At 42.3% G+C, this 25080-nt stretch overlaps 2 protein-coding genes across 2 annotated transcripts; both read right to left on the bottom strand.

Annotated features, from left to right (window-relative positions):
• Nucleotides 1-2052: 2052 nt before the first annotated feature.
• On the bottom strand, nucleotides 2053-8976 carry LOC121610319 (meiotic recombination protein REC8 homolog). The gene is made up of 17 exons (XM_041942355.1): nucleotides 8921-8976; nucleotides 7200-7268; nucleotides 6970-7112; nucleotides 6807-6882; nucleotides 6584-6710; nucleotides 6343-6454; nucleotides 5595-5662; nucleotides 5417-5495; nucleotides 5225-5348; nucleotides 4965-5142; nucleotides 4289-4484; nucleotides 3375-3544; nucleotides 3232-3274; nucleotides 2917-3001; nucleotides 2753-2842; nucleotides 2507-2616; nucleotides 2053-2159 (listed from the first exon to the last, which is right to left on the bottom strand). Exons 1-17 carry the CDS (start codon nucleotides 8974-8976, stop codon nucleotides 2053-2055), a joined length of 1833 nt encoding a protein of 610 aa, XP_041798289.1.
• A 368-nt stretch (nucleotides 8977-9344) lies between these two features.
• On the bottom strand, nucleotides 9345-23949 carry setdb1b (SET domain bifurcated histone lysine methyltransferase 1b). The gene is made up of 25 exons (XM_041942269.1): nucleotides 23853-23949; nucleotides 22453-22656; nucleotides 21622-21788; nucleotides 21469-21512; nucleotides 20821-20947; nucleotides 20560-20730; nucleotides 20205-20406; nucleotides 19873-19946; nucleotides 19507-19697; nucleotides 19200-19329; nucleotides 18728-19016; nucleotides 17002-17115; nucleotides 16554-16857; nucleotides 16161-16422; nucleotides 14915-15005; nucleotides 14709-14825; nucleotides 14380-14549; nucleotides 14028-14252; nucleotides 13086-13256; nucleotides 12437-12567; nucleotides 12205-12224; nucleotides 11942-12060; nucleotides 11050-11306; nucleotides 10845-10933; nucleotides 9345-9679 (listed from the first exon to the last, which is right to left on the bottom strand). The coding sequence occupies exons 1-25, from the start codon at nucleotides 23867-23869 to the stop codon at nucleotides 9562-9564; spliced, it is 3804 nt and encodes a 1267-aa protein (XP_041798203.1). The 5' UTR covers nucleotides 23870-23949; the 3' UTR covers nucleotides 9345-9561.
• Between the last annotated feature and the right edge of the window lie 1131 nt (nucleotides 23950-25080).

Below are 25080 nucleotides of genomic sequence, written 5' to 3'. Positions count from 1 at the left end.
AATGTTTTGCCACACCTGTCCTGCGCTGAATGCTCCAGATACCGTTCATACACAGCGCATGCTTTCTTTACAGAAATAACTGACACGGCTCTTATAAAGCTTTGATTGTGTAGGGGAGCATTAGCTGAACAGAGAGGTGCCTGTTTCAATGTTTATGTCAGTGCAGAATAATATAAAGCAATGCCTCTAATAATCAATAAAAGTCAATAAGAAATCTCTTAAAGTTGATGGTCACAAAGAGATATACCGTATGCATCACCTTGTGTCAAAAAAATGATTGATGGTGACGTTTGACCTTTGCACTGACCCCTGACCCTAACACCTCCAGACACCCCATCACTACCACCGACCCACAACCCCCCAGCTCGCCGCTCCTCCCACCTGTAAACAGTAGAACACAGAGAAGAAATGAGAAAAGATGTTAGGTTGAAATATGTCTTGTTTTGTGATATGCAGCAACATCCTCTCCTGCCACTTCTACTGTAGTTCTGTCTCCACCCAGAAGGCTTTGAATTCGTCTCTTGGGAGGAGGAGAAAGTCTGAGATTTCCTGGATGAATTTGAGGAACAAATCTTCTCTGATTTCTATGTATTTTAAACAGCTTGTGAGAAAATTCATCTCTGTCTCAGCTTCTCCACAATGGATACAAATTCTCTGTCCAGTAAACTAAAGCATTCAGGTTTGTTTTTTTTTCCCATCATTATTTTTATTAAGTTTTAAAGCATTTTCACGTACAAACATGAAAAAAAACCCAAGATTACAACAACAATAACCCAAAAACAAAGGCTTCTCTGTTTTATACTGTGTGATTAAACACAGATATATAATTCACCCATAATAAGGATGTGGAGTATCAAAACAAGAAAAACAGAAAGGAGAAAATAAAAAAAGAGTATTATTTTAGGACATTGCAAAGGACACTGCAGAGGACTACCAATAACTACGCCTCCTCCCCCATCTCACTCCCCATACCACTCAAATCCACATTCTCCATGTATTCAATAAAAGGTCCCCAAATGTTTTGAAATAGTGACCGTTTCCCTTTTATAATATAAGCAAAATTCTCCATAGGTAAAGTTGTAGATATTTCTTTCAGGTTTATTTATTGACTGGATTTCTGTTTTCCACTGCTTGAAATTTAAATAAAATATCTTTATTATTTAGGAGTTGCTAATTATTTTCATAGCATTACTTTGACATGAATATGAGCTCCTCATTTGTTCTATTCCAGGTATTTTTAGCTGGGTTCATCCTGTGTAACGTCAACCAAAAATGGAAACTTGTGAGATTTCACGATATGTCAGTATTGAGGTACAATAACATGAATGATTTTGCATCATGCTGACCTAAAAAGCTCTTATTGGGAACCATGAGAAAAACCTCACAGCGACAGTGCATCCTCGTAACCATAGAAACTCTGTGACTCTCCTGCCTGCGTGCACTCGGTGCAAGAGCTGCTGCCTGAGATACTCAGAGCATGCACGGGAATAAATTAGAATATAACACATATGTGTATATTTCTCCCTCTGACGGTCTGAATCACTCGCTGCTACACTCTGCTGCTCTGAAATCCAGTCAATAAATAAAGTAGAATGCTTTAGATTACTGGACAGAGAATTTCAAATAGCTCAATATTCAGCCTGAATAAAATTCGTATCCATTGTGGAAAATTCTTCCTCAGACTTTCTTCTTGTCCTCTGGGAGGAGACAGAAACACAGTAGAGGTGGCAGGAGAAGATGTTGCTGCATATCACAAAGCAAGAAATACTGTAACCCAACATACTTCTTTTCTTTTCTTTTGTCTTACTTGTCTTCTTGTTGATACGTGACTTTTTGCTTTGGCAACGTCTGACACCAGATTCCTGTTTAGTGAGCTCACACACAGACTCTTAGAGTAGAGAGGAGAAAATCTGACAACTCTTTTTCATTATGTGACATTTATTCATGTCAAACCGCTTCAGTTTTCAAGCAAACTCAACTTTAACAAATCAGTAACAAAACATTTGACAGCTGTTTTTTTATACACTGAATGCTGATTTTTGATTCAGGGGCTCAGTCTTGCCCTGTCCTGTCCTCTCCTCTGCCCTGTCCAGGTAAAATCAATATGTCCCCGTATGGCTCATCCTGCTCCGCCTGTACCTTCCTGGCCGATAAATTCTCTGCCGACAAGACACACACATCGAGCTTAGAACGTCCACTTACTGATTCAACTCAGCTGGGGGAAAAAATCCATATAATAACACATATAGAATAAACAATAGAGAACTTTTACTGGAGCTAAAATGACCTATTTTTTAAAAGCAGTTCTTTTTATATTAATTATTGTACACGAAAACTCAGTATGTTATTAATCCCAATCACACAGATGGCAGCGGCGTCCCTCGTCTCCTAAACTGAAAGTCTTACATCATAACTCGCTGGTCACATTTTGATTAGAGAGCTTGATTCACACGATTTCCAAATGAGGAATGGGATGACTTGATGATAAGTGAAGGTGACGCCTTACCCAGGAGCCTCTGAAAGATGCCGCTGACAGTTCTGCGGTCGACCCCTGGCGGCAGAAGAGACTGAAAAAGCACAGGCTCTGCTTCCTGCTCGGCCAACTCCGGCAGCAGCCTGAACACACACATGCACACGCACACACACACAATCGTTCGCTCCAAACCAAACCAAATGCAAACACTGGGAAAACCACACTTCCCAGCTCTGAGTTTCCACTGGTTGGTAAACGTGTTGCCATCACTGTCATTACCCAGAAGACTCTGCTTCAGCTCGTTCCAGCAGCTCATCCACCACCTCCGGGATGTCCTCTAGCACAGAAGCAGACGAGGAGATGGGGGGCCTGCCAGCAAACACACACATGCAGATGAGCACGAGTGCACTCACATGCTTCACAGACCGTTCTGTGTCACCTACCCTTCTCTCCCGGACGTGTACATGGGGGAGATCTCTCGAGACGCCTCCCTTTGATCAGAGGCCTCCAGCGGCAGTGAACCATAGCCTGGGCGAACACACACATATTTGAGGACACCGGCCTAAATTCATTCCTTGGAAGCTTGTCCTCACCCTTAACCATAAGTGATACATGCCTAACCCGGCCCTCTGACCTCAGCCTCCCCCTCAGGGAAGACAAAAACCACTTTAGCTCGTGCTGAATGCAGCTGCAGTGGGAACACTATTTCACCCCCAGTTAAACACAAGCGCCATCGTGCTTTTTCTAACAAGGTTTACCTGGAATATCAAATATCTCTGGCTCTGACACATCTCTGGGGACCTGTTTTCACACACAGACACACACTGGTTCTTCATCTTGGCACAGAGAGTCTTCACAGATGTCCACAGAGAGGCACAAATAAACAAATGAGCTTCCACACCCTCTGGAGCTCAAGCCTCTCCTCCTCTGTCGTGGCCGCCTCGATCACCTCTCGCTCTCCTTCAGAGTCCGTGGACTCGGGCCCTCTCTCCCCGACCCGCAGCTCCGAGCCCGACACGGGCGTCACGGTGGCAGCCCGTCTCCATAGAGACCGCACCTCGTCAGGCAAGACTGCAGGGGGAAAAAATAGCTTTGAGGTTTATTTTTGAAAAGCTTATTTGTGTCATATCCTTGAAAATAGCAAGGGGTGCAGAAAAAAGTAGAACTACAGGTGACGTGTGTCAGGCTGCACATCGGGTAAATAATTCAAACAATTCAAAGAGATCACCACCTGTGAAATACCCATCAACACTGTAATCCTAAAATCACCACCAGGCGACCACTTGCTTTAAAATATGAGAGCAACAAGGCTTTGGCTAAATGCCCCTTTGTGTGATGCTGGCATGCGTCATGAATTCTGTCAATTAGTCGGATGATCAATACATCGCATAGAACCACACAAAAACATAAATAAATGTGAGTTTTGTCTTTAAAGATGCCACTGCACAGTGACAAATATTAGAAACAGCATGAAGCTCTAACAATAAAACCCACGCTCCACCCACGCTCGTGTTTTCACTTCTTCTGAGGCCTGAGTGGCTCATTAACGACGGCTCGATTCTGTTCAGGTGTCCCAGCGAGCCACGACAGTGTGACAGTGAGCCAGCATGAACACCACCACTACTTCCTTCTGTGGAAATGTCCCCTGTCAAAAAAAGGCCTATTGCTACTTGTGCATTACAGTTCAGACACATAATTTCCAGCATCCAACGTCAACCTGGCAGGTTGAAAACACCTGTGTGTGTGAGCAGAACCTTTAATCTGTGTGTTGGGGGTGCACTGCTGTATCCTGTCTTTTACAGGTGTGTTACTGACAGGTGCAGGGGTTGTTGAGGAGCTCGGCAGCAGAGAGCATCCTGTGAGAGGAAGGCGGCGGGAGAGGCGGACTCCTGGTCTCAGTCTTAGGGTCGTCGATCTGCTGCTGCAGCACCTCCTGGGGAATCTGCGTTTCCAGGTCAAAGAAGACCAGCTGCCTCTTCCTCCTCCTCTTCACCTCAGGGGGAGGCACATCCTGGGCAAAGGGAGGGGTGTGGGAGGTAAATTTACCACAACTTTCCTTCGTCTGTGAAATATAGTCTACATAGTAAGACACCATTTATTATGGGTTAATAAATTGTACTTTAACTAAAATCCCTTTTGCTGGTGTTCATCCTCCTTCAGGTTGACATTTATTTTGTTTAGCTCACTCATTCATAAGGAAAACCTTCAACAGACCTTTAAATCACTGGACCACAATCCATTTAATATCTATTACTATTAAGTGCAGGAACCTGATGAACTTGTAAACAACCTTTATTAATAACTGCTTCTTTAGCAGATTAAACCTGGCAACCCCTTCATCTGTTCCTGGTAATACTTTATAGCTGATCAATAAAGTTATAAATAAATCCTAAATAATTCATTCACTGACAATAAAGTTAGTCACAGCACCTCTATAAAGTGTGCCTCATTACAAAGCAGGACCATATTCTGTCTCTCGACAAAGTGGCACCTCTAACTCTAGAGTTGGTCTTTCCCGTTCCCTTGCTGCAAGCGGTAGGGAGGGCATGACGGGCGCAGAGACGGGGGTCAGCTGGTCTACGGGGGGTCCGGGCTCCTCCACGGATGGACCTGGCTCTTCCTGTGGCGACAGCATGGCGTCTTCACTGGAGAGGCTGGTGGGCTGTAATCTGACACAGGTAGAAACACAGTCGGTGTGTGTTTGTGTGGTTTAGAGTGACCCACGTCCTGAGGCACAGCTGGATAATTTACCCAATAGTCGCTCCCGTGAGGTCTTTGGTTTGCAGTTTCTCCAGGTCTCCGTCTCGTCCAGCCCTTTCCATCTCCCTCTCTTCCTCTCCTGGTGCCACTTCCTCTCTCTGCATCTCCACATGTCCTGTTAGAAACGCCCTTGTTGTCAGCCTTGTCTTGTTAGAGAAAGGAGCTCCTAGCTATGCCACACACCTTCTGGGAAGTAATCTGTTTGGGCCAAGAGGAAGTCAACAGTATCTGGATAGTGGTCAAAAAGCTCCACACCATCAAACTAGAGAAGAAGAGAGAAAAGAGGGGTGAAACGCAAGTGAAAACCAGTAGAAAATCTAATAAAACGTCTGTCTTTGCATGAGCTACTTGACAGCTGTACCTCTGAAACAGGGAGAGCGAGTGGCTCCGTCTCTCTCAGAGTAATGTCCTCTGGAGATGCCGTTAAGACTGGGACTGGGAAAAATATGGATGACGTCAATAAAAAGCCACTATTTCAACAGCTACAAAAGCAAGTGAAACCAGCAGGAGAGGATGCAGCAAATCAAGCTGCAATTAAAGTGCTCTCCTCTGTGGAGTGAAATCCGGCTACGCAGCGCTTCCTGACACCACATCAGCCTCGGCCAATTAGGAGGAGGCTGTTGACGGCAGTCTGCCCTGACCTTACCGACAGTATCTCTCTGCTATGTGCTGCTCACTATTTCTGCCGGATCTGCCTGGTATTCCTGTGCACATTACTGCACGCAAGCTGACGTCCTGTGCATTTCTGGACATGTTTGTATACATCTTTCTGTAAAGCTTAATTAATTAATTAGGACAGGCCTATGCAAATGTTTTTGCATAAAAGGGGCATTCCTGAGATTTAGTGTATCACTTTATAAAGACAGAAAAATAGTCTTCATAATCCTGATTTTCAGTCTCTGTTAAAATCTGTTAACAGCAATTTAAGCATTTTTTTCTAGACGTTTTATTACATTTACAGTATCAATTTATTTGCTGGTTAATTTGTCTTTTCGAGAGTCATTTTTGTCGTGTTTCTGCTTTCTGCTACTGCGATGACCCAGTGCCCTGAGGAGATCATTATTCAGTCATTATTATTCATGTCATCACAGCACATCAAGTTGTCTTACCACTGTCTATAGCTGCTGCAGCAGCAGCAGCAGTAGCAGCAGCAGCAGCAGCAGCTGGAGGGGTCAACTCAGGATGCTCATGAGGGACTTCTCTCAGATACTCTTGACCCATCTGAGAGGCACAGAAGAGGAGGACACTTATTTTAATCAGCACAGACATGTAGACGATGTCCAGAGTTATCTTTGCTCACAAACGTCTGCTAAGTGTTGCATTTGTTTCCGTGCTTGTGCATTTGGGTACCTGTATCAGTGTATTGGGACTGGGCATGGCCCATGCAGGATGCATGTGCATCACTCCGAATAAAGGGTCTGGAGCTCCTTCTGCCTCCTCCAGGAGAGACAGGGCGTCAGGGAAATCCAGAGCTTTCCTGACAGAGACCAGGAGGCGAGGCAGCAAGACACGGGAGTCATTTTGCATTTTTAAGTGCAGACAAATGTGTGAAATGTTGAGCAGATGTTCTCACCTGCTGTCGTCGTCCAAATCAATTTTCTGGGATGTCCTCGCTTTCACCAGCTGGCCCATGACAGACTGAAGATCCTCTGGAAGGACACAAGGTCAGGAACCAGTTCACCAGCCTCAGCATCTCTTTCCTCCAGCAGTGATTAATCAACGGTTAATTTTCTTACCCAGGAAAATAGCACACTGTCGGTGGTAGACGATGACGACACCATACTGGAGCTGGGAGGAGAGGTAAAGGGAGAAGCGAGGTTGTGGCAGACCAGGTCGAGGCGGCGGGACCTGCTCCAGCACGTAGGTCATGATGTCATCACTGTACAGGCATTAGCTTTATTGTAACTGGACCGATCACAGTTCAGCCGATTATACAAACGAAAAAACGTCTAAAATAACATCTTACCAGGTGCTTTTGACGTCCACTTTTAGGATATCCCTTCGAGGAACTCTGATGCCTTTTGTAGCAACCAGCCTGGAATGAGCACAGAGCTGAGATATGATCCTGTTTCATATTTTACTTATTAGGGTATAAAGACAAAATGGATAATTTACAACCTCTAAAACTGTACCAGCAACCAGTGAGAACTGCAGTCACCTGGCATGAGTCGCTGGTGCATCTCACACTTTTCACAGTGGAGACAGTCCTTGCAGAGATCGACCACACGCTATAAATATCACAGCACATATTGTTATCATGTGCAGTATGTGATCAATAAAGAGCCACTGATGGAGGCAAGTAAGAGAGCCATCCTTTCAAAAACACTCTGTGAGCCAGCCTTCAGCCAACAAAGCAGAGGTGTTATTTGGTTTTATAAAGTGCACTTTTGTCCCTGTCTTCATACTGCTGAAATTCCAGAATTCCAGCTGCACATAATCCAAATTGTAAAAGTTTTATATTAATTTTTTGTTTTGAGACTAAACTGAACAAAATCACACAATTCCAGTATATCTTTTCAGGCTGAAACATTAACAGGAATTTCTGTTAGAAAATTCTTTGATGAACTTTGCAACTTTTTTTTATTACAGTGTACAACGTGATAATGTGCACAGCTGCTGTCTTTTGTAGAGAAGACTTCAAAGGCGTAGACTTGTTTCATGTAGTGTTTTTGTTGCCAGATATTTGTTATCTTTGTCACCGATGCACCTGCACTCTGCCCTTTGTTTTTGTTTTTTTTTTTTTTTTCACAGGGCTAATTGTGCATGGTGTGAGTGGTTTTTATGGTAGATCTCGGATTTTAACCTGGAAAACATTAAAAATGTTCATATTTTAATACCGATCCGACAAAAAAATGTATTTTTTTTCACTAAAAGACAAAATCTTTTAAGTAAAATGTACAACAACAACTGAAACATCATGCACTTCAGTCTTTACATCAGTTATGGTGTGTGACAATTATCAAGCATCTTTACTGTCCTTCACCCTGAGACTAAAGGAAGGCTGGGGCATAAAATTCAGCTTAAACTGTCTTTCTCCTATATCTCAGGTATTTCTGGATATTAAGAGACGATGGAGACATTTAGCAGGAATTTAGCCGTTTATGATGTAGCCAGTCAACAGACAAACGTCCAGTTCAGAACCCAGCAGAGCAGAAGTCTAGTCTCTCAATGGAGGTCTTTAAAACCCTCATGATCAATCACACAATGCAGTTTGACAGATGTTACTAATAATCGGACGGTACAGCTGCAGTAAAAGGCCCAAACCAGAGGTGGAAAGTAACGTTTCACTATTACTCAAGCACTAATTCTTGTACTTACGTGATGATTTCAATTTTATGCTGCTTTATACTTTAATTCCACTACATTTGATACGGAAATAAAGTACTTGTAGATAGTTGTTACTTTACAGACGATGAGACTATAAAATACAACGCATAGTGAATTAAAACACGCAAGAATAAAAACGATGAATTGAATGCTGCTCAGTGAGAGGGCTCATTTTACTTTACTAAAGAACACTTTACTGACTTTAAAGTTATTGCAGGACTTTTACTTCCATCACAGTATTTTCACGCTGTGGTGAACTTTACGGTACTGGAAGCGGCTGAATTCTTCCACCGCTGCAAGTCACCTCATGTATCTACACTGTACAAGGATTTAAAAGAGTCAGAAAACAGTTTTACTCACCAGATGGTAGAAAAACATCCTGTATGTCGCGTTAAAACTGCCGGGTAGTAAAACATGTCTGCAGGTCTTTCAGACGAAGCTGCTGAATGCTGATGAATGAACTTCAGAGCGGATTTTTCTCCACTGTCTTCTGTGAGACGGAGGTTTGTTTTGTTTGTTAGAGAAAAGCCGATTGGTCAGTCCCTCTGCGGGCTTTTACCCAATAGTTTCCTGCAGAAACCTACAGTACATTTTATTTACGAGAATAGATCAAATATATGTCATTTTTTAGTCCAACACACTCTCAAACTGTAAACTGCCTCTGCATAGTAAATTATTTATTTTCCAGATGTTTTAGTTACATAAAATATCTAATTTTTCCCATAATAATTAAACTGTTTCACCTTGTCAAAAGAGCAGATCCAGGAGCTTTGATTCCTTAAAGAAAACTGTATTTTATTCAGATGTAAAGAAGGATGTGATGGACAAAATGGGAGAAAATCAGGAAACACGGTCATATAAAATAAAGGCAACAAAACAGCTGTAATAAAATTCATGTTCAACTGAGAATAGAACAAAACACAAGGTGATAGCGTTGCAAGGGCTCCTCCAGGTTCTCCTACAGACACAGCAGAGGGAGTGAAGTCCATGACGGCTGCAGATCACAGCAGTCTTCCTCTGCACTCAGTGGATCCACAGCAGCAGAGCAGCACCTTCCCCTCCACGCTGCCCACCTCATAGTTGTAGTCCCAGGTCAGCTCTGTGCCGGCCCGGATCCGCCTGATCGAGGACACAAGCAGGCAAGTGAGTGCAGGACAAGAGCTAATCGGTGTTAGCATAAAGCCAATGTACTGCATTGATTAGTCCTGGAAAGAGTAATAGCTGGACTACAGAAGAACTGCGGGAGCCACAGAGACAATTATTGTGATGCAGATGAGTGGCTGCTGAGCCCTGAAAATAGTGCTCATTCAGGCCTAGTTTTGGACTGAACATCACAGCATTATGATGAGATACGTTCACATACTGATGTGCAAACATTCTACTCTAATTTCTATAAAACCCATCAGTGAGTCTTAAGATGACACAGGAGTGCCACCTGAAGGCCGGGTTAAGACAGACAACACCGTATGGAAAAAAAAAAAAATCACAGCAGCCTTATATATTTCAGTGAAGGCACTGCTGTGGGATTCATATGTTTTGGGAATTAAAATGCTGTACATAATTATGGTCATGTCAATAAACCTAATTTGAATTGGAAAAAAACACATAAAATGAACTCAGTCATATCTGCAGCTATAAAAACCTGTCATAATCTCACCTTTGACCTCATCTTCACAGCTGCTGTCTTTTGTAAAGGGAACTTCAAAGGCTTAGACTTGTTGAATGTTAGTGTATTTGTTTCCAGATATTTATTATCTTTGTCACTGATGCACCCGCACTCTGGGCATTTTTCATTCATCTCAAGTTGTGTGTGCTCCAAAAGTGTGAGTCATTTATAGGGTGGAGAATCTGGAATCTAAGTTTTAAATCTGGGAACAATTAAAAACACCAAAAACAGTGAGTTGGTTGGACATTTTTTGTGTATACCTTGGGATCACTGTAACAGAGCACTGGGAGTATGCACTTCAGTCATTCTTCACATTAATTGTGGTGTGTGACCACTTAATAAGTATCTTAAATTTCCCATCCCCCCGACATTAAAAAAGGGGGGAGCTGTAGCTGACAGTGTCTGCTGTCTGGTGCAGAGCAGGTCGTGAGAGTGGTGATGGTGTCTCACTGATACCTCAAATATCAAGGCCCCACCACCGCAACGCATTGTGTTATTTTCCAGTCTGTACACCCCATGAAGCCTCACATCATTCTCCTGAGGTTCCTGAGTTTCGCAAGCAACCATTGCTGCCATACCAGGATCTGTGACGTACTTAAAACTTGCTTCAACACTCACTTGCTGGCAAAGAACGCTACCCAGGGAAACCGCAGGTCATGTGTGTCCACAAACACATTCTGGACGAAAAGGTTAGGACTACAGCTGTGCTGTAATACAGAGAGGAGACAGAGATGACAAAGTAAAAGATAAATATGTAGGAACAGAAATTATTGAAGTGTCATGAAATGGTTACATACTGAAATCCTGTAGATTACACACTTACATTGAGGTAACGCCCAAGGTTTCCTTCCAACTTGGCATCAATGATGTAGCAGGACTCCTCGCCGTCAAAGAACAAGCGAGTGTTTTTGGGAGCGTTGTCCCCGCCTCCTCCAGTCTGTCCCTGCTGTCCTGCTTTTCCTCCCTGACCTCCTGGCCCTCCCCCACCTCCTGGTGCACCTGTTTTTACCATCATCCCGTGGCTGGTCTTCAGGGCGATGCCTCGAGTAGATTTCACTGCTACCTGCTTCTTAGTCACACCTGAGCCGGAACAGCAGCAACAGGATCATTATATCAATTAATTAACATCCCATCTCTTGTGATTGGGCCGGCACGAAACCATTTTATGTGCCTCCATCAGTGTGAACAGACTCCTAAAAACATGTAAACTCCACAATGACAACTAGATACTGAACTAGAACATGTTCTCGGACCTCCACCCAGGAGGCAGTCAGTGGTCAATACTGTGAGTGAACCACTTACTCCTCTTCGGGACCCCAGGAAGCAAACAAAAATACTGAGTTTGAGACTCAATACAACAGGATCAGCCTGGGATATGAGCAGTTTGATGGTAGATCCATAAGTAGAGAGGCTGGAGTTGGAGAATAATCTGTTTTTGTAGAGTGTGTGAACTTTCAATTATGGACTTCTTGGCTCGTTGTCAGGAGTCAATGATCACTCTCAGGATGGACTGGACCTCTTCCAACAGTGAGTAATAGATGAGGCATTTTCTCAATTCATTAATAAATTGCAGGACTGATGTGGCCCGCAGACCATCAGTTAATGCTCACTGAGTTATGGATTGACTTGCCATTCCAGACCTCAGTCCGTCTGAACTTTGAGAAGCCCAGCCATCACACCACACTATCAGTGTTAATTCAAGTGGCTCTTCTTACCCGCGGTGACTTTCTCTCTCTCCTTGTTGTCGTCAGATCCAGAGCTGATGGTCTGAACATCATCACTGTCAGACAGAGTCATCACATCCTGCTTCTTTCCTGTTTCTGTCTTCACTTGACTGCAAGAAACATCAATCATAACAAAAATCTAATTTCAGGGGGTATTATTGTTCACAAAATTGTTGAATTGCTGTAACATTACATGTTCAAAATTAGGATAAATTAAATATTAATTTAAGCATATTTGGTTAAATCCAACATACCTCTTACTGTCTCCGGATTCCTGTGATGGAAAACAGAAAAAGAAGGCTTATTTATCAATGTGTGAGAAAATCATGGTACAACATGTCCTAAAATAAGAGGCACCTTTTACCATCCATCCTCTCACAAAAGATGATATATCTAAGATAAGATAGGATTAAAGTAAGACAAGTCTTTGCACACAGAGCTCCGTTCCCTGAAACATTATTCTTACTTTGTCTCCTCTGCACTCACCTTCTTCAGCCCCTGGCTGGTAAGCCAGGAAGCCACTTTGCTTTTCCCCATCTCCACTGGCATGGACGGTGGCTTCTCGCTATCGTTTCCTTTGGCTGACGTGCTCAGTCCATCTTTACTGTCTTGGCTCCCTGGAGCAGAAAGGAGAGAGGTGTGTGAAAGACAAAACAGCAATCTTGCACTCAATGAACTCACAAAATGAATGTAGTAGATATTCCTGTATAATAAGAGCCGCACAGAGAAAGAAAGATATAGTACAATGTCAAGACAGAACCTTCAGCTCAACCTCAAAGTCACCAAATTTGGCCCTTTGCTCTAACACTAATGGATTTCAGATTAGGGCAAAAAAATATTTTCATTATCAAATACAAGGTAACAGTTAGCCTGGTTCTGTCCAAAGGTAACAAAATCCACCTTCCAGCACCTCTGAAGCCCACTAATCAACATATAATATCTTAAAAGTTGCTGTTTTTTGGGGGGGGTTATATGCTGGACTATATCTTTACTTAACAAACGAGATGATAATTTAACATATCTGTCGAAAAAGCACATTTTATAGAAATGTTGAACTATTCCTTTGAAGAAAATCTGAACACCGGCAGCGTATTTCTCTGAGAAACAAATTCACCTAAAGAGGCCACCAGCTCACCTTCCTTGTTGCCCTTGACCTGCCCACGTGTGGTGTAACTCCTCCACACAGAGCTGGAGCTGTAGTAGTTTTCCTTCACAAACGTGTCGTCTGAACTGTCACTTTCATCTTCACTCTTTGAATCCTTGTCATCATCATCGTTGCTGTCCCCCGATGAGCTTGGACTTCGGGCTGGAGCAGTAAAAAGGAGAGAAAAAAACAAAATAAAATGACTATCTCGTGGTTGTATGCCTCGCCAACCAGTCAAGTTTCAGTTTACATTCATGTCTGTACAGACGTGGATTACATATGTAGTGAAGGGGCAAAAGTGAAGTTATTACTGTATTGACATGCTGTCTTCAGTTAGAGACTATGCAACGACAATCACCTGAAGCTCAATATCAGCAAAACCAATGAGCTTGTGGTGGACCACAATGCTTCAAATACTGATGTTGTTTCAAAGAAGTTACAAATTGTAAAATACATCCTCAACCCTGCAGCACAGAAGATCTGTACAATCACAAACAGTTTCAAGGAGGACACCCAAGATTCGTGTCACCAATTCAGTGTCTGAACAAACGTGACATATGGTTTTTGCTCAACATTATGAAATATCATAGTAAAGCTGACCTTTCACCTTTTGGATATAAAATGTCATCTCTTCATCATTATAAGAAAATTGCTAGAATTAGTGCATGAATTCTTGAGTCCGGTTAAAAAATGTGTTTTGTGAGGTCCAAGAGTCCAAGTGACTGTTTGAGCAAAATTTGCTGAAATTCCCTCATGGCGTGCCTGAGATATCATTTTCAACAGAGTGCAATGGACAACCTGAAAAAAACAATGGCTCTGGCCACAGTTTTGTTGGCATAAACATGAAAAACCATATGGAGAAGGAGAAAGGTAGCACAAACATCACCGTCCATTAGGGACCACATTATTTCTCGCCTTTGGACTTGGACTCACCCTTCTTGGGCGGTCGTCCCACAGGGTGAGATGATACTAGAGCAGATGGTTGGATTTTTATCCTCGACACATCCACACCACTCCCCTCACTGTCTGAACAGTGAGCCTCGCTCTCATAGCCCTCCTTGAAGTTCTCCACACTCTCTATGTGGTCCAGATTAGCGAAATACTCGTCGCCCATCTCTAGACCTTCTTTGTCAGCAAAGTCGTCCGTCAAGATTTTACCTGGCAAAGTGGACAAAAGGAGGGGGGGGGGGGTCACTTTGCAGCCACCTGTTGTTTTACTGTAACAAACTGATGAAGATGTCTAAATGCACGCCCATTTTCCATCACCACTGTTCCCTTTCCTCACCAGCATAGATGCAGACAAAAGAGCCCTTGGCTACGTCATCCAGACACCGGATGCCCCAGCCTTTATTCTGGGTCTTGAAGAGCTGGAGACGCACCTGCAGGCCGTGCTGCACCAAGCGGTTGGTGCACATTTGAGCACAGCATTTGCACCGCTTATTACACTCGTAGATCCTGAGAAAGAGAGAGCAGGGCAGATAATGGCCTCTGAGACTAGGCAAATTAGCTGCTGCAGTAATTATCGTCATATGAGGTTATGAGGGGTGAGAGCGAGTCAGTCTTTCTGAGTACGCCACAAGTGGGATGTGCTTTGGTGTGTCTAAAATGTCTGACCCTGTGGGGAGGCACTCCTCTAATCGTTTGTGTAAAAATCCAGCATTTGGGTTGATCTGTCCACCCGGTGTACAACCTGTCGCCTGAAGAGTCAGCTGGTGGCAAGAGCATTTGGACCTGTAATTAAAACATAAAGATGTGTTCAGAATACTAACAGTGCGAGTCAGGTGAAATATGGAGAGCCAAGGCTGAGAAATTTCACTGACTTGTCTCGACAGCCATCAGTGCAGTCACACCCAACCAGGAAGTCTGAACTGGTGTTGATGAATACTCCGTCTTCAGGAATACGTTCTTTACCTTAAGGAGAGGAGGATCTATTAGTCTCTCTGCAATAATGGATTCCACAGGGATTTTTCATAGAAGGTTGGGGCAGCAAAAGGCAGCTGCGATCAGTCATCATTCTTATGTATTTTTATTGCTTTTTGCACATAACTGCAGGTGAAGTGGTCAGTGAAAGGCTTATAAAAATAGCTCTCTGAAACCTAAGGCAGAAATAAACAAATAACATAAATATACAGATGAGCAACTAGGGCGTCTTATATCAATGAAAAAAACAAATATCAATGACATGTTTTTTTTCATTCCAGCTATTCGCTCCTACCTCTCTGACTGATCTTTCTCTGCTGTGATGGGAGAATTCTCCTCATCCCCAGCCCCCTCTCTTGGGTGTTCCCCAAGGGTCAATTCTTGGTCCTATACAATTTCTAATTATATGCTTACTTTGGGTCAAATAATCTGTAGGTATAATATCAATTTCCACTGTTATGCAGATGACTTGCAACTTAATGTTTCGCTCACTGGTAGCAATACAGACACATTTTCTAATGTTTTGCCTTGTTCTGATATTAAATTTTGGATGTCACAAAACTTCCTCTGACTCAATTAGTCCAATTCTGAGGTGCTGTTATTCTGCCATCAAAACCTGACCTGTGACTTGAAAAGGATCTTGACCTGTCCTCCAATGCCAAGCACTGCCCACACATTTTGGGTGAGATCTTTGACACTGAGTTTTACTTTGACATATAAATCACCAGGCAGTACAAACTTGCTTTGTGTAACTAAAAGTAAAATTGCAAACGTTAGATTTTTGTTATCTTCCATTCCTTCATCTCCTTATGTTTGCATTATTGTAACTCCCTGTATTTGGGAATCAGCCAAAAGGCTGTCTCCTATCTCCACCCCATTTAAAATTCAGCTGTTTATGTGTTGTTATTGTTTTATCAGGTCTTATGCTTGATGTTTGTATTCATTGTGTAGTAAAATCTGTTGTTTTTATCTTGAATGTATGTGACTTTATATGTTTTTATTTTGACTGTGTGTACTTTTTTTTTTAATCTTGTTCTGTAAAGCACTGTGTACCCGTGTTTTGCAAGGTGCTATACAAATAAAAAATAAACCTGGCACAGGACCCAATTATTCTCTCGTTTGTTACCATTTCAAGGTAATTCTTACTGTAAGCTACTTTAGGAGGTGGGGTGGAATCAATCTCATTGACACAGGAGAGTGGGATGTCTTCCTTTCCACCAGTGATGTCGGGAATGTAATAGAATGGCCTCTGTGGCTGGAAGGGCCGGTCCACGAGCACGTAGGGGTCCAGACAGAACATCTCTAAGAATATAAAGTCACAGCGCGTCTGAAAGAGGTAGTGCTGGATCTCTGCCATGTTACGTAGGCAAAGACCACATGGAGCCTTGTAGATCACATGGAAGGACATCTGAGGGGTGGACACGAAAACAAGAGTTGTACAATTCCATCTAACTGAAAGGAGGGAAAATTAAACAAAAAAGCTAGCTAAGTTTTTCATATATCTACTTCTCAATTCATCTACTCTTCCTTTAAAATTACCTTGCGATTGACTTTGCGTCGTCCGGTCATGCGTCTGAAATCGTACAGTAAAGGTGTGAGAAGGGGGTTTTTTCCTCGGTGCATGTCTGATTTTGCAGGTCGGACGCGATTCAGACAAGCTGGCTGGCAAGTGTGTGCCAGGTAGAAGATGCGGTCCGTCGGAGCACGGTACGCGGGCTGATGTGGAATGGTGGCCATCGCGTGGGTGATAGGAGGTGGGGCTGGAACCAGAGAGGGCATCTGCCTCTGAAACGACTGCGTGAAAGTGGCCACAGCGGTATTTTGGGCATTCAACATTCTTCCACTATGGATTGACAGACAAGAGACGATGAGAAAAAGACCAGTTACATTTAAAAATATCAAATGTTTAGAATGAAATCACTTTTAAAAGCACTCTTCTTTTTTTCTGTGTCACAACTGATTAGACCAAACTAGCAGGTGGACTCACCCCGAGAGGTTACCGGGACTGGAAGAAAGAGCCTGCATGACTTTCGAGGCATGAGTGCCTCCCACCCCAGGGACAAATGGAGAAGTACTCTTCTTTGCCATCTGATGTTTATTACTTGAAAACAGCGAGGACAGAAATATGAGTCAGTATAAAAATTGTCAATGTTTACATTAGATTACCAAAGCATGAAAAATCATGTATAATGTGAAAGTTGTTGCTTACAGCGACAAGCCCACAGAGACTTATCACTTGATTTTACTTTTCCCCAAAGCTCAACACAGGCTTTTTGCATCAGCTCATTGTTTTTGATCAGGGGTTGGTGGAGATGACAAAGCTAAAAGAGTGAATATTGTCACCAGATCAACTCCAAATGAATACTAATGTGGCTGTGTCTGTTAATGTGTGTCAAACATGTAAATAGGCAATTGTTTGCCAACAAGTATGCCTCAAGCCTCAAACTCCTCAGTTGAAAAAGGCGTCATGAAGCCATGAAGTGCCAGAAACTGCAGTTCCTTGAACAACCACTTGAGGCTGGCTCCAAAAGGGAGTCAATCCGTATAGACTGCTGTGCTAAAATGCCCAACTTTACAGCAGAAATAAATATGGTAACAGCCTGGTACAAAAATGGTTTTGGTCTCTATAGCTCATTCCCTTGCTCATGTCAACGATACAGCGGGTAAATTTATATACTACTCACTTGTTTGAATTACACTGAGGCTAAAAGATGTGCATAATTATGAGCATGGCCGCTATGAGTGACAGCTAGCTGCTACATTTCACCAACCAGGATTGATTCAGCCCACCTCAGCTCCACCCACAGTCCACCTGCACATTTTTAGATTAACCTGGAGCTTGGCGGAGTCACACACTGCCAAGATGGCAACCACCAGAGCCACTGTCATTGAGCTTAACAGTGGCTCTTCAGAAACCTCTGGATGATGTCATGGAGACTATGTCCATATACATACAATCTATGGTTTGCCTTTACAACTTGTTGTGGTTTTGGCTTGTTGTGCTGCCCCCATGTGGCCAAAAGTGTTGATCAATGCAGCTTTATGCACGTGCTAAAGAGTAACTCAACACCAGGTTGAAAAGCAGTGTTTTTGTGCCCTAAAAGAGCCTGTTTCATCTCTGACAACAGCAAGCATCACTAAGGTTAGGTGTGGTCATGTTATGTATGTTATTTGTTGCACCTGTTGCCACACCCAACACTGATGTCACAGGGTCCTGGAGCACACCGCTACATCACAGCAGCAAGATGAGACGTTGAACCACTGGAGGTCGGCAAAAACAAGATTTTCAGAGGGTGTGAAGTTCACACCCTTCTTTAAATGAAACTCAGATGAATTTTCACTTTCTTTCAACATAGTGGGCAGCAAAGAACCAACAAAATGCATTTAATTCCTGATTATGTATTAAAAATGGAAAAGATAACAGCTGTGTCAGTGCCGTATCACATGGATGACAGACTTTTCTCCCATTCTTGTAAGGGGAATCTCTTCTCAGTGCTAGTTTTTGTCACTGTTCAGATTTTCTGTAAGACCAATGACAAAGCTCCAACTGGGTCATAAGAAGACTCTGATCTCACTCTGACAAGGCTGCCCTCAGGTACTTTGATTGCATGCAAGAGACTGTTCCCCCAAAGGGTAGTTTCTTCCTCAGTTTCAGCTTTTGTTTGCTGATAAACACGTTCAGTAGTGCTAGAAGTTCAGTAAACATCACTTACTCAACACGTGGAGATTGTGAGGGCTGCAGAGGCTGAAGGGTTTGTTGGGCTTGTTGGGTTTGCTGGGCTTGTTGGGCTTGTTGGGCTTGTTGGGTTTGTTGGGTTTGTTGAGTCTGTTGGGTTTGTTGGGTCTGTTGGGTTTGTTGAGTCTGTTGGGTCTGAGGACGCTGTGGATGTTGTGGTATCTGTGAAGGCTGGCTGGGTGAGGCCTGTGGTGTTTTGATGGGAGAGGCTCCAACATGTCCATCACTGGTGTATTGAACTACTGGGCCTTTACTCCTCAACGCCCCTGGAGATTGAAACGGACAGTGAGAAGTGAAAATTGTAATACTTTCTTGCTTTATATCCCCAAGTCACAGAGGCTGAAAGTTTGACAGATTTGACCAGTGTCAAAGTTGAAATAAATCTCTCAGACAGGATTAAAATTAGGCACAAATATAAATGCACATGCAGGTATGAGTGTGTCACTTGCCCATGTTAGGTCGCGTCCTCTGCTGGCCAGCCAGCTTCTTCTCCTGGGTGTTGGCGGTGGTCATCTTCAGGTTGAACATAGGCTCCAACCTGGTGGAGCCTCTATAGATCCACTCACTTCTCTTATCATCCTGATCAACACAAACCAACACAAGAAGTTTACTCTTTGTCAAATGCTGCACTGACAAATCGGCACATTCATTAAAACTGCTGTGGATACTGGATAATGAACATGAACCCTTCCGTTCTTTTGACAGCTGTCTAACAAGGTGATTTTTTTTTTCCTCTCAAGTTTTACACCAACATACCAAAAAGAGGATCTTGACCAAGCTTCCATCCACTTCCTCCACTTTGCTCTTCCACCAGGTTCCCTCCCACTCTGTCTTGATTATCTGTCCGACTTTTAGGAGCACCATAGGCCTGCTGGGATAGGCAGTGATGTACTCCTCAATGAAGTCTCGACACGATGCGTCCTCTATGTCCTCCCAGGTCCGCTTCACTATGAAAACAAAAATAACATTACTGTTTTACCACACACTGACCCTCCCAAAAAACTACAACCAACCAATTCAACTCAGCATTTAGCCAACTATTTTTGCAGCTGCATAATGAGTCAAATCAACTAGTATTTACAAATTACAAGAGAGAAGGAGAAAATAGAAAATGGCACTTACATGGTCGACAAACTGGGTAGAGCTCAGGTAGTGTCACATATGAAGCATAGCCATCATCAAAAAATATCAAAAACCTGAAACACATACAACAAAAGATACTGGCTAGAGCCTGATCTATTCATTTGTTACAGGTATATCAGAAATTATTTATGTACAGCATCTCTAGTACATAGTTTGTCCACCAGTGAGCACTGACATGTTTGTTTAAGTGTAAAAAGTCCAAATTACTGCATACTTGGTTGTAATTCTTTAACAACACAATGTAAGGTACAAAAAATGTTTAAGTATTTGTTGACAGCACACACTCTTTAGTTTTATTTTTTTAGCTTTACCTCATGCGGTTCTTGTTATTGGGCATCTCTGCTACTATTCCAGCATAGAGCCACACCAGGTTGCCATCCTTGTACTTGGCAACTACACGAGCTCCGACATACAGAATCTCCAGGGTGGGGTTATAGTCGAAAGCCACGTGATTTCCAGACAGCAGACTCTTTCCTTTATCGAACTTCACTTTATACTTGAATATACCGTTTCCTGAATATAGACAGAGGGTTTGTTGCATTACGGATGGGAGATCAGGAAAAATCAAGCATAGAAACCATTTAATAAATTCTAATATATACAGGAAACTTTAAATGTTGAATATTTAACACCCTAAAAGAAAAACAATATGTTCTGGTAACACACCAACAGGGCTGATCGCAACAAGGGTGCCTCTGTGCCAGGTCTTGGTACGTTTCTTTCCCAGAATGCTCATCCCGACTCTGAGCTCATCTTCTGTCATGTTTGGGTTTGGTTGCGTCATGGACTGAGATGGAACCTGGGATACAAACACTGCTGGTACTGAACCCTGAATACCTGCCGGGTAGAAAAGCCAGACAAATGTTTAGAGATAAGATACAGTGGATAGAGATGCAACATAACCTAAATTTAGGTCTGTGTGCTCACCTGACTGGGATGGAGTCTGTGCTGGAGATCGAAGCAATGGAGCACCTGATGAATGCTTGCTGACCATTTGGACCAATTTCTGCACCTGCTGTGAGGTTTTCTGTAGAGCTGAGAAGGCATCTTTTATCTGTCAAAACAAACAGGACACATATCATCATCTGCACCCACTGAGCACTTTTTCCCCTCATCAATGTTTGCTGTAAAACCTACAATATTCGCATATCAACATTTCCACAAATTATTTACTTGTCTAAAATAACATAATAATATGCATAATACCTTGAGATATCAAAGGTTTTTGACAAAGTAGGGTACATGATTCACCACAAGATAGGTGTTACAATTAAAGGATAAAAGGAGACATGTTGTTTTGATTGGCCCAGAGGCTACGTCATTTATAGAAGGCAATCTATAGTATTTATTAGTAATTTCAGATAATGGTAAGATAATGGATAAAGTTGACAAAGTTTTCAAACAACTCAGGATTAAAGCAGACAAGTCTAGGAAGAGATTTTGAGCTTCAGAAACACACAAAAACAGTAAGTAAACAATAATTCAGCACATCTAAACTCCCCCTCTGACCAGCCCACAACAAACATTTGGCAATTTAGTGTAAATATGAATAAACATAATAATTATTGTTCTCACCACAGGATCTTTGGAAGGAGCAACAGGCTTCTTTGGAGGAACCACTAAAACATTGTGAAGTAAAGAAGAGGAGCAGATATTTAATAATCTGACTGTTTTCATGTTGGAGCAGTAACAAAAGTAACTTTTCTCATGAGAGGGTAACTGACTTACAACAGCCAACAGCGATGACGTCATCGTCGTCATCATCATCTATCTCGATGACCTCAGAGGACAACACGCCTCCCATACCCCCCTCATCCTCTGAGCTGCTCTCATGATAAACAAGACCGTTCCTATGGTAAGTTGCCTTTACCAGTTTCTCACACTCCAATATGGATCTGAGGAAGAATGGGGAGAAAAAAATATGAGACTGTCAGACACAAACAAGTACAGTACAACTAGGGATGCACCAATCCTGTCCAGGGGATGGACAGTACGCAGGTTGTAAATGGCCCACTACATTCATTCAGTCACACCTGACTGCCAATTCAAGGTTTTATTTTAGAGCCATACCTACCATACCTTGTGAGACAGGTGGATTCAGAAGATTATGATACCACAAAGACAAGAATCCATCTTTCAATCTTCAAGTTATTGCTTTGTCAGCGCTACCTGCTACGTTTTGCTGTTATGCAGTAGCTAAATGAAACAGCTGACTTCTACACAATAATCCACAACATCATGATTTGAGGCACAATTCTAAACATAAGATCTGTTAACTTTATAGACCATACGTGTGAATGCATGTTTCAAGTTTTATCAAACAGTCTAATGTTAGAAAAAGGCTCATGCTGCGTTGAATCGTTCAAAAGGTGTACATTCACGAAAATGAAGCACAATTAGTGACACAGGACCAATGCAAGGAACTAATCAGATATACAAAATAAATCAACACTGAAATAGAGCAGAGATGCATGCTTGTAAAAATACTGTATATTGACTAAAACCACATCACTCTAAATAAATAAAATAGACTTTGGTTACAGTTTAAAGTCTACTTACTTTTGGGCATCTTTGAGAAGCATCTCCGTCTTCGCCTCCTCTTCTTCTTTCTGCTCAACCCATTCCTCAAGCTCTGTCAACTGAGCCTTTTTCTTCTGTATGATCTCGCTGTTCTCCACAGCATCTTCAATCCACTTCTTCAGTTCATCCAGAGAAATGCCTAGCTCTTCCTCCAGACTGGGGTCCCAGCCATCCACCTCCATTCTGAGGAGGAAAAAAAAACAGAAACAGGACATTAAACATCATTTTAGATATCTGCATGTGAATTTTTGGGCTCTCACTCATAATCACAGTGGCATGCAAAAGTCTGGGAACCACTGGTCAAAGTTTCTGTAACTGTAAATAGTAAGCAAATAAAAGATGATCTGATTTCCAGAGGGGATAAAGTTAAAGATGACGCAGTCAGTTAAAATGAAAGAAGCACCTTGGACGAGATGTATTTACAACCAGGTCCAATTCAACCCTCCTTGGATGCAAATGAGATAGTGTGCTGGCCACATAACAAAATCTGTTGCTTAAGATTTAACACATTCAAAGAGTTTGTTCTGATTGAATACACAACACTGAAACACGAGACAGTGTTTTAATCATCAGTTAGATTATCTTATGTGTGATGTAGCATACATATCAATATATTGTGATATATAGCAACAAATCATCAATCAATATCATGATGACTCCAACCCTGCTGACAAGGCTGACCTGTTTACATGTCTGCATAGACTCATGGGAAACGCATACTGATACACTATCTAGGCAGTGTTGCTGATTCTGTCTCATTTGTGTGATGATAAAGCATTTCAGACTGACTTTAATATGTTTAAGCTCCTTTGTTTAGCGCTACGAAAGCACAGAGACGAAGGGAGTGATGGCAACGGTCCAGCAGAAGAAATCGCTGCGAAAATGTGTAACGTTAGAGCTGTACTGATCTGGCACATAGTCAATATATACTTTAAAATTAACAATTGGCCAGTCTAAATGTTGATGTTAAATGTTGTTGCCAAAGTCTGAATGGAGAGTAGCATGCTAATGCTGGTTACAACAACAACGGACAGTTTGAAAACCAAAATCCAGTTAAATTGACGTTAAATTCTATGGATAACTTCTTCTTTTAATGCCGACTGACAGAGTAAGTTATCTGTTAACTTAACCCAACATAACTTCACTGACACTTTTATAAGACACGTTCCGGGAAAACAGGGGAGCTAAACGACAACAAACTGGAGATTGATGCAAGTGAGCCCAGGCTAGCTCGTTAGCGTTACATTAGCATGGAGAGAGTCCTATCTGCTGACCGACTGATGCAGGTGTCGGGAAAACAAACAACATTGTGTCTTCTGGAGTTGCTCTAGAGGCACACCAAACAGCAACTTCTTTTAGAGACAACACCCAACACTCACCCCTCACTGCTTTCCATCTTGTTTGCTCCTAAATATAACGTTAACTAGCTAACGCTACCGGCTAGCTACAACAAGGGGTGCATGTTTTGTATCCCAGCATAGCTAAATTGTGGAGGCTACTGTGGCGAATGGATGACCCGCCCTACTCTGCTTCTGATTGGCTTACCTTTATATTCCTGAACGAACCATAACCAATCATCACTCCTCACGCCAAAACTAAGCAACCCAACCAACGGGGGCAACGAGTACTAGCCAATCAGAGGTAGTCTAGGGCGGGTCATCCCTTCGCCTCAGTAGGCGGTGTTATTTCCTTGCTGTTGGGTTCTGTGAAAAACGAGAGCTCCGCCCATCCGAATTGTTCAGGTATAAAAAACGTGCACACAACACGATGCTGTACACACGTTACAGACAGGCGCCTGAATTTCTCATCGTGTCAGAGTAATGTAACCAACACTTGCATGGTCAAGAATGTAGAAAAAAACTCACACCAGATCCCGCAATCTCATTGTTATTTCTCTGTGTCTGTGAAGATTCTTCTTCACCTAGGGCACGGTACTTCTAAAAGAAGTTATTTGTCTGGCACATATTAACTAAGCACGTGGGACTTAATTAAGAATAACTGTGGCGAGATTAATTAAGCAATTCGACCTTTCAAATACATTTTATTTACACTGATGCATAACTCAAGGAACTTTGAGAGCAAACGTTATCTTCCACAAAATACACTGAAGTGAGATATCTACAGGTATAGATATCTATAATTAGTTCATTAGTTATTAATTAAACTGGCAAACCATCGCTAATTTTGGGAGTTTCTGAATGGTACCAAGGAGGATGGTCGAGTACTGATGATTCATTCATTCATTCATCATAGGAGCATCAGGTATAATTTCATGGCTACGAAATCATGAAATAACATTAAAGTAAATAAAAAGAGGACAATGAACAACAATGTAAACTTGCAAGACTTATTCCAAGAATCATTAAGATAAACTAAAGCAATACTTTATATAATAATACTTTTTGAATTATTCCTGTCCACTACTTTTAATAACAGTTAATTAGTAATCACTCACTCTATTCACTTTGAGAACCAGTGCCTTAGAGGAAGATTCATTGTGCACAGACGTAATCGCTCCTGGCTCTTCCTTCACTCTGAAGTTTCTGGATGACGCTGCCTCTGTTGAATGATCTACTGTGATGAATTGCTGACACATACTAAAAATTC

This window comes from Chelmon rostratus, chromosome 8 (genome assembly GCF_017976325.1).
Source record: "Chelmon rostratus isolate fCheRos1 chromosome 8, fCheRos1.pri, whole genome shotgun sequence".
Classification (NCBI taxonomy): domain Eukaryota; kingdom Metazoa; phylum Chordata; class Actinopteri; order Chaetodontiformes; family Chaetodontidae; genus Chelmon; species Chelmon rostratus.
This window is presented reverse-complemented; position numbering and strand designations above follow the sequence as displayed.

Excerpts from the sequence above, each read along its gene's own strand:
- LOC121610319 (XM_041942355.1), bottom strand. The coding sequence starts at position 8,976 with ATGTTTTACTACCCGGCAGTTTTAACGCGACATACAGGATGTTTTTCT. Across the intron at positions 6,455-6,583 it reads GTCCCAATACACTGATACAG|ATGGGTCAAGAGTATCTGAG; the intron begins GTACCCAAATGC and ends TGTGCCTCTCAG. Across the intron at positions 3,545-4,288 it reads CCTCAACAACCCCTGCACCT|TCTTGCCTGACGAGGTGCGG; the intron begins GTCAGTAACACA and ends TTCCCCCTGCAG.
- setdb1b (XM_041942269.1), bottom strand. Across the intron at positions 21,789-22,452 it reads CTTCTCAAAGATGCCCAAAA|ATCCATATTGGAGTGTGAGA; the intron begins GTAAGTAGACTT and ends ATTCTTCCTCAG. Across the intron at positions 19,698-19,872 it reads CTACCCAGTTTGTCGACCAT|TGAAGCGGACCTGGGAGGAC; the intron begins GTAAGTGCCATT and ends TTGTTTTCATAG.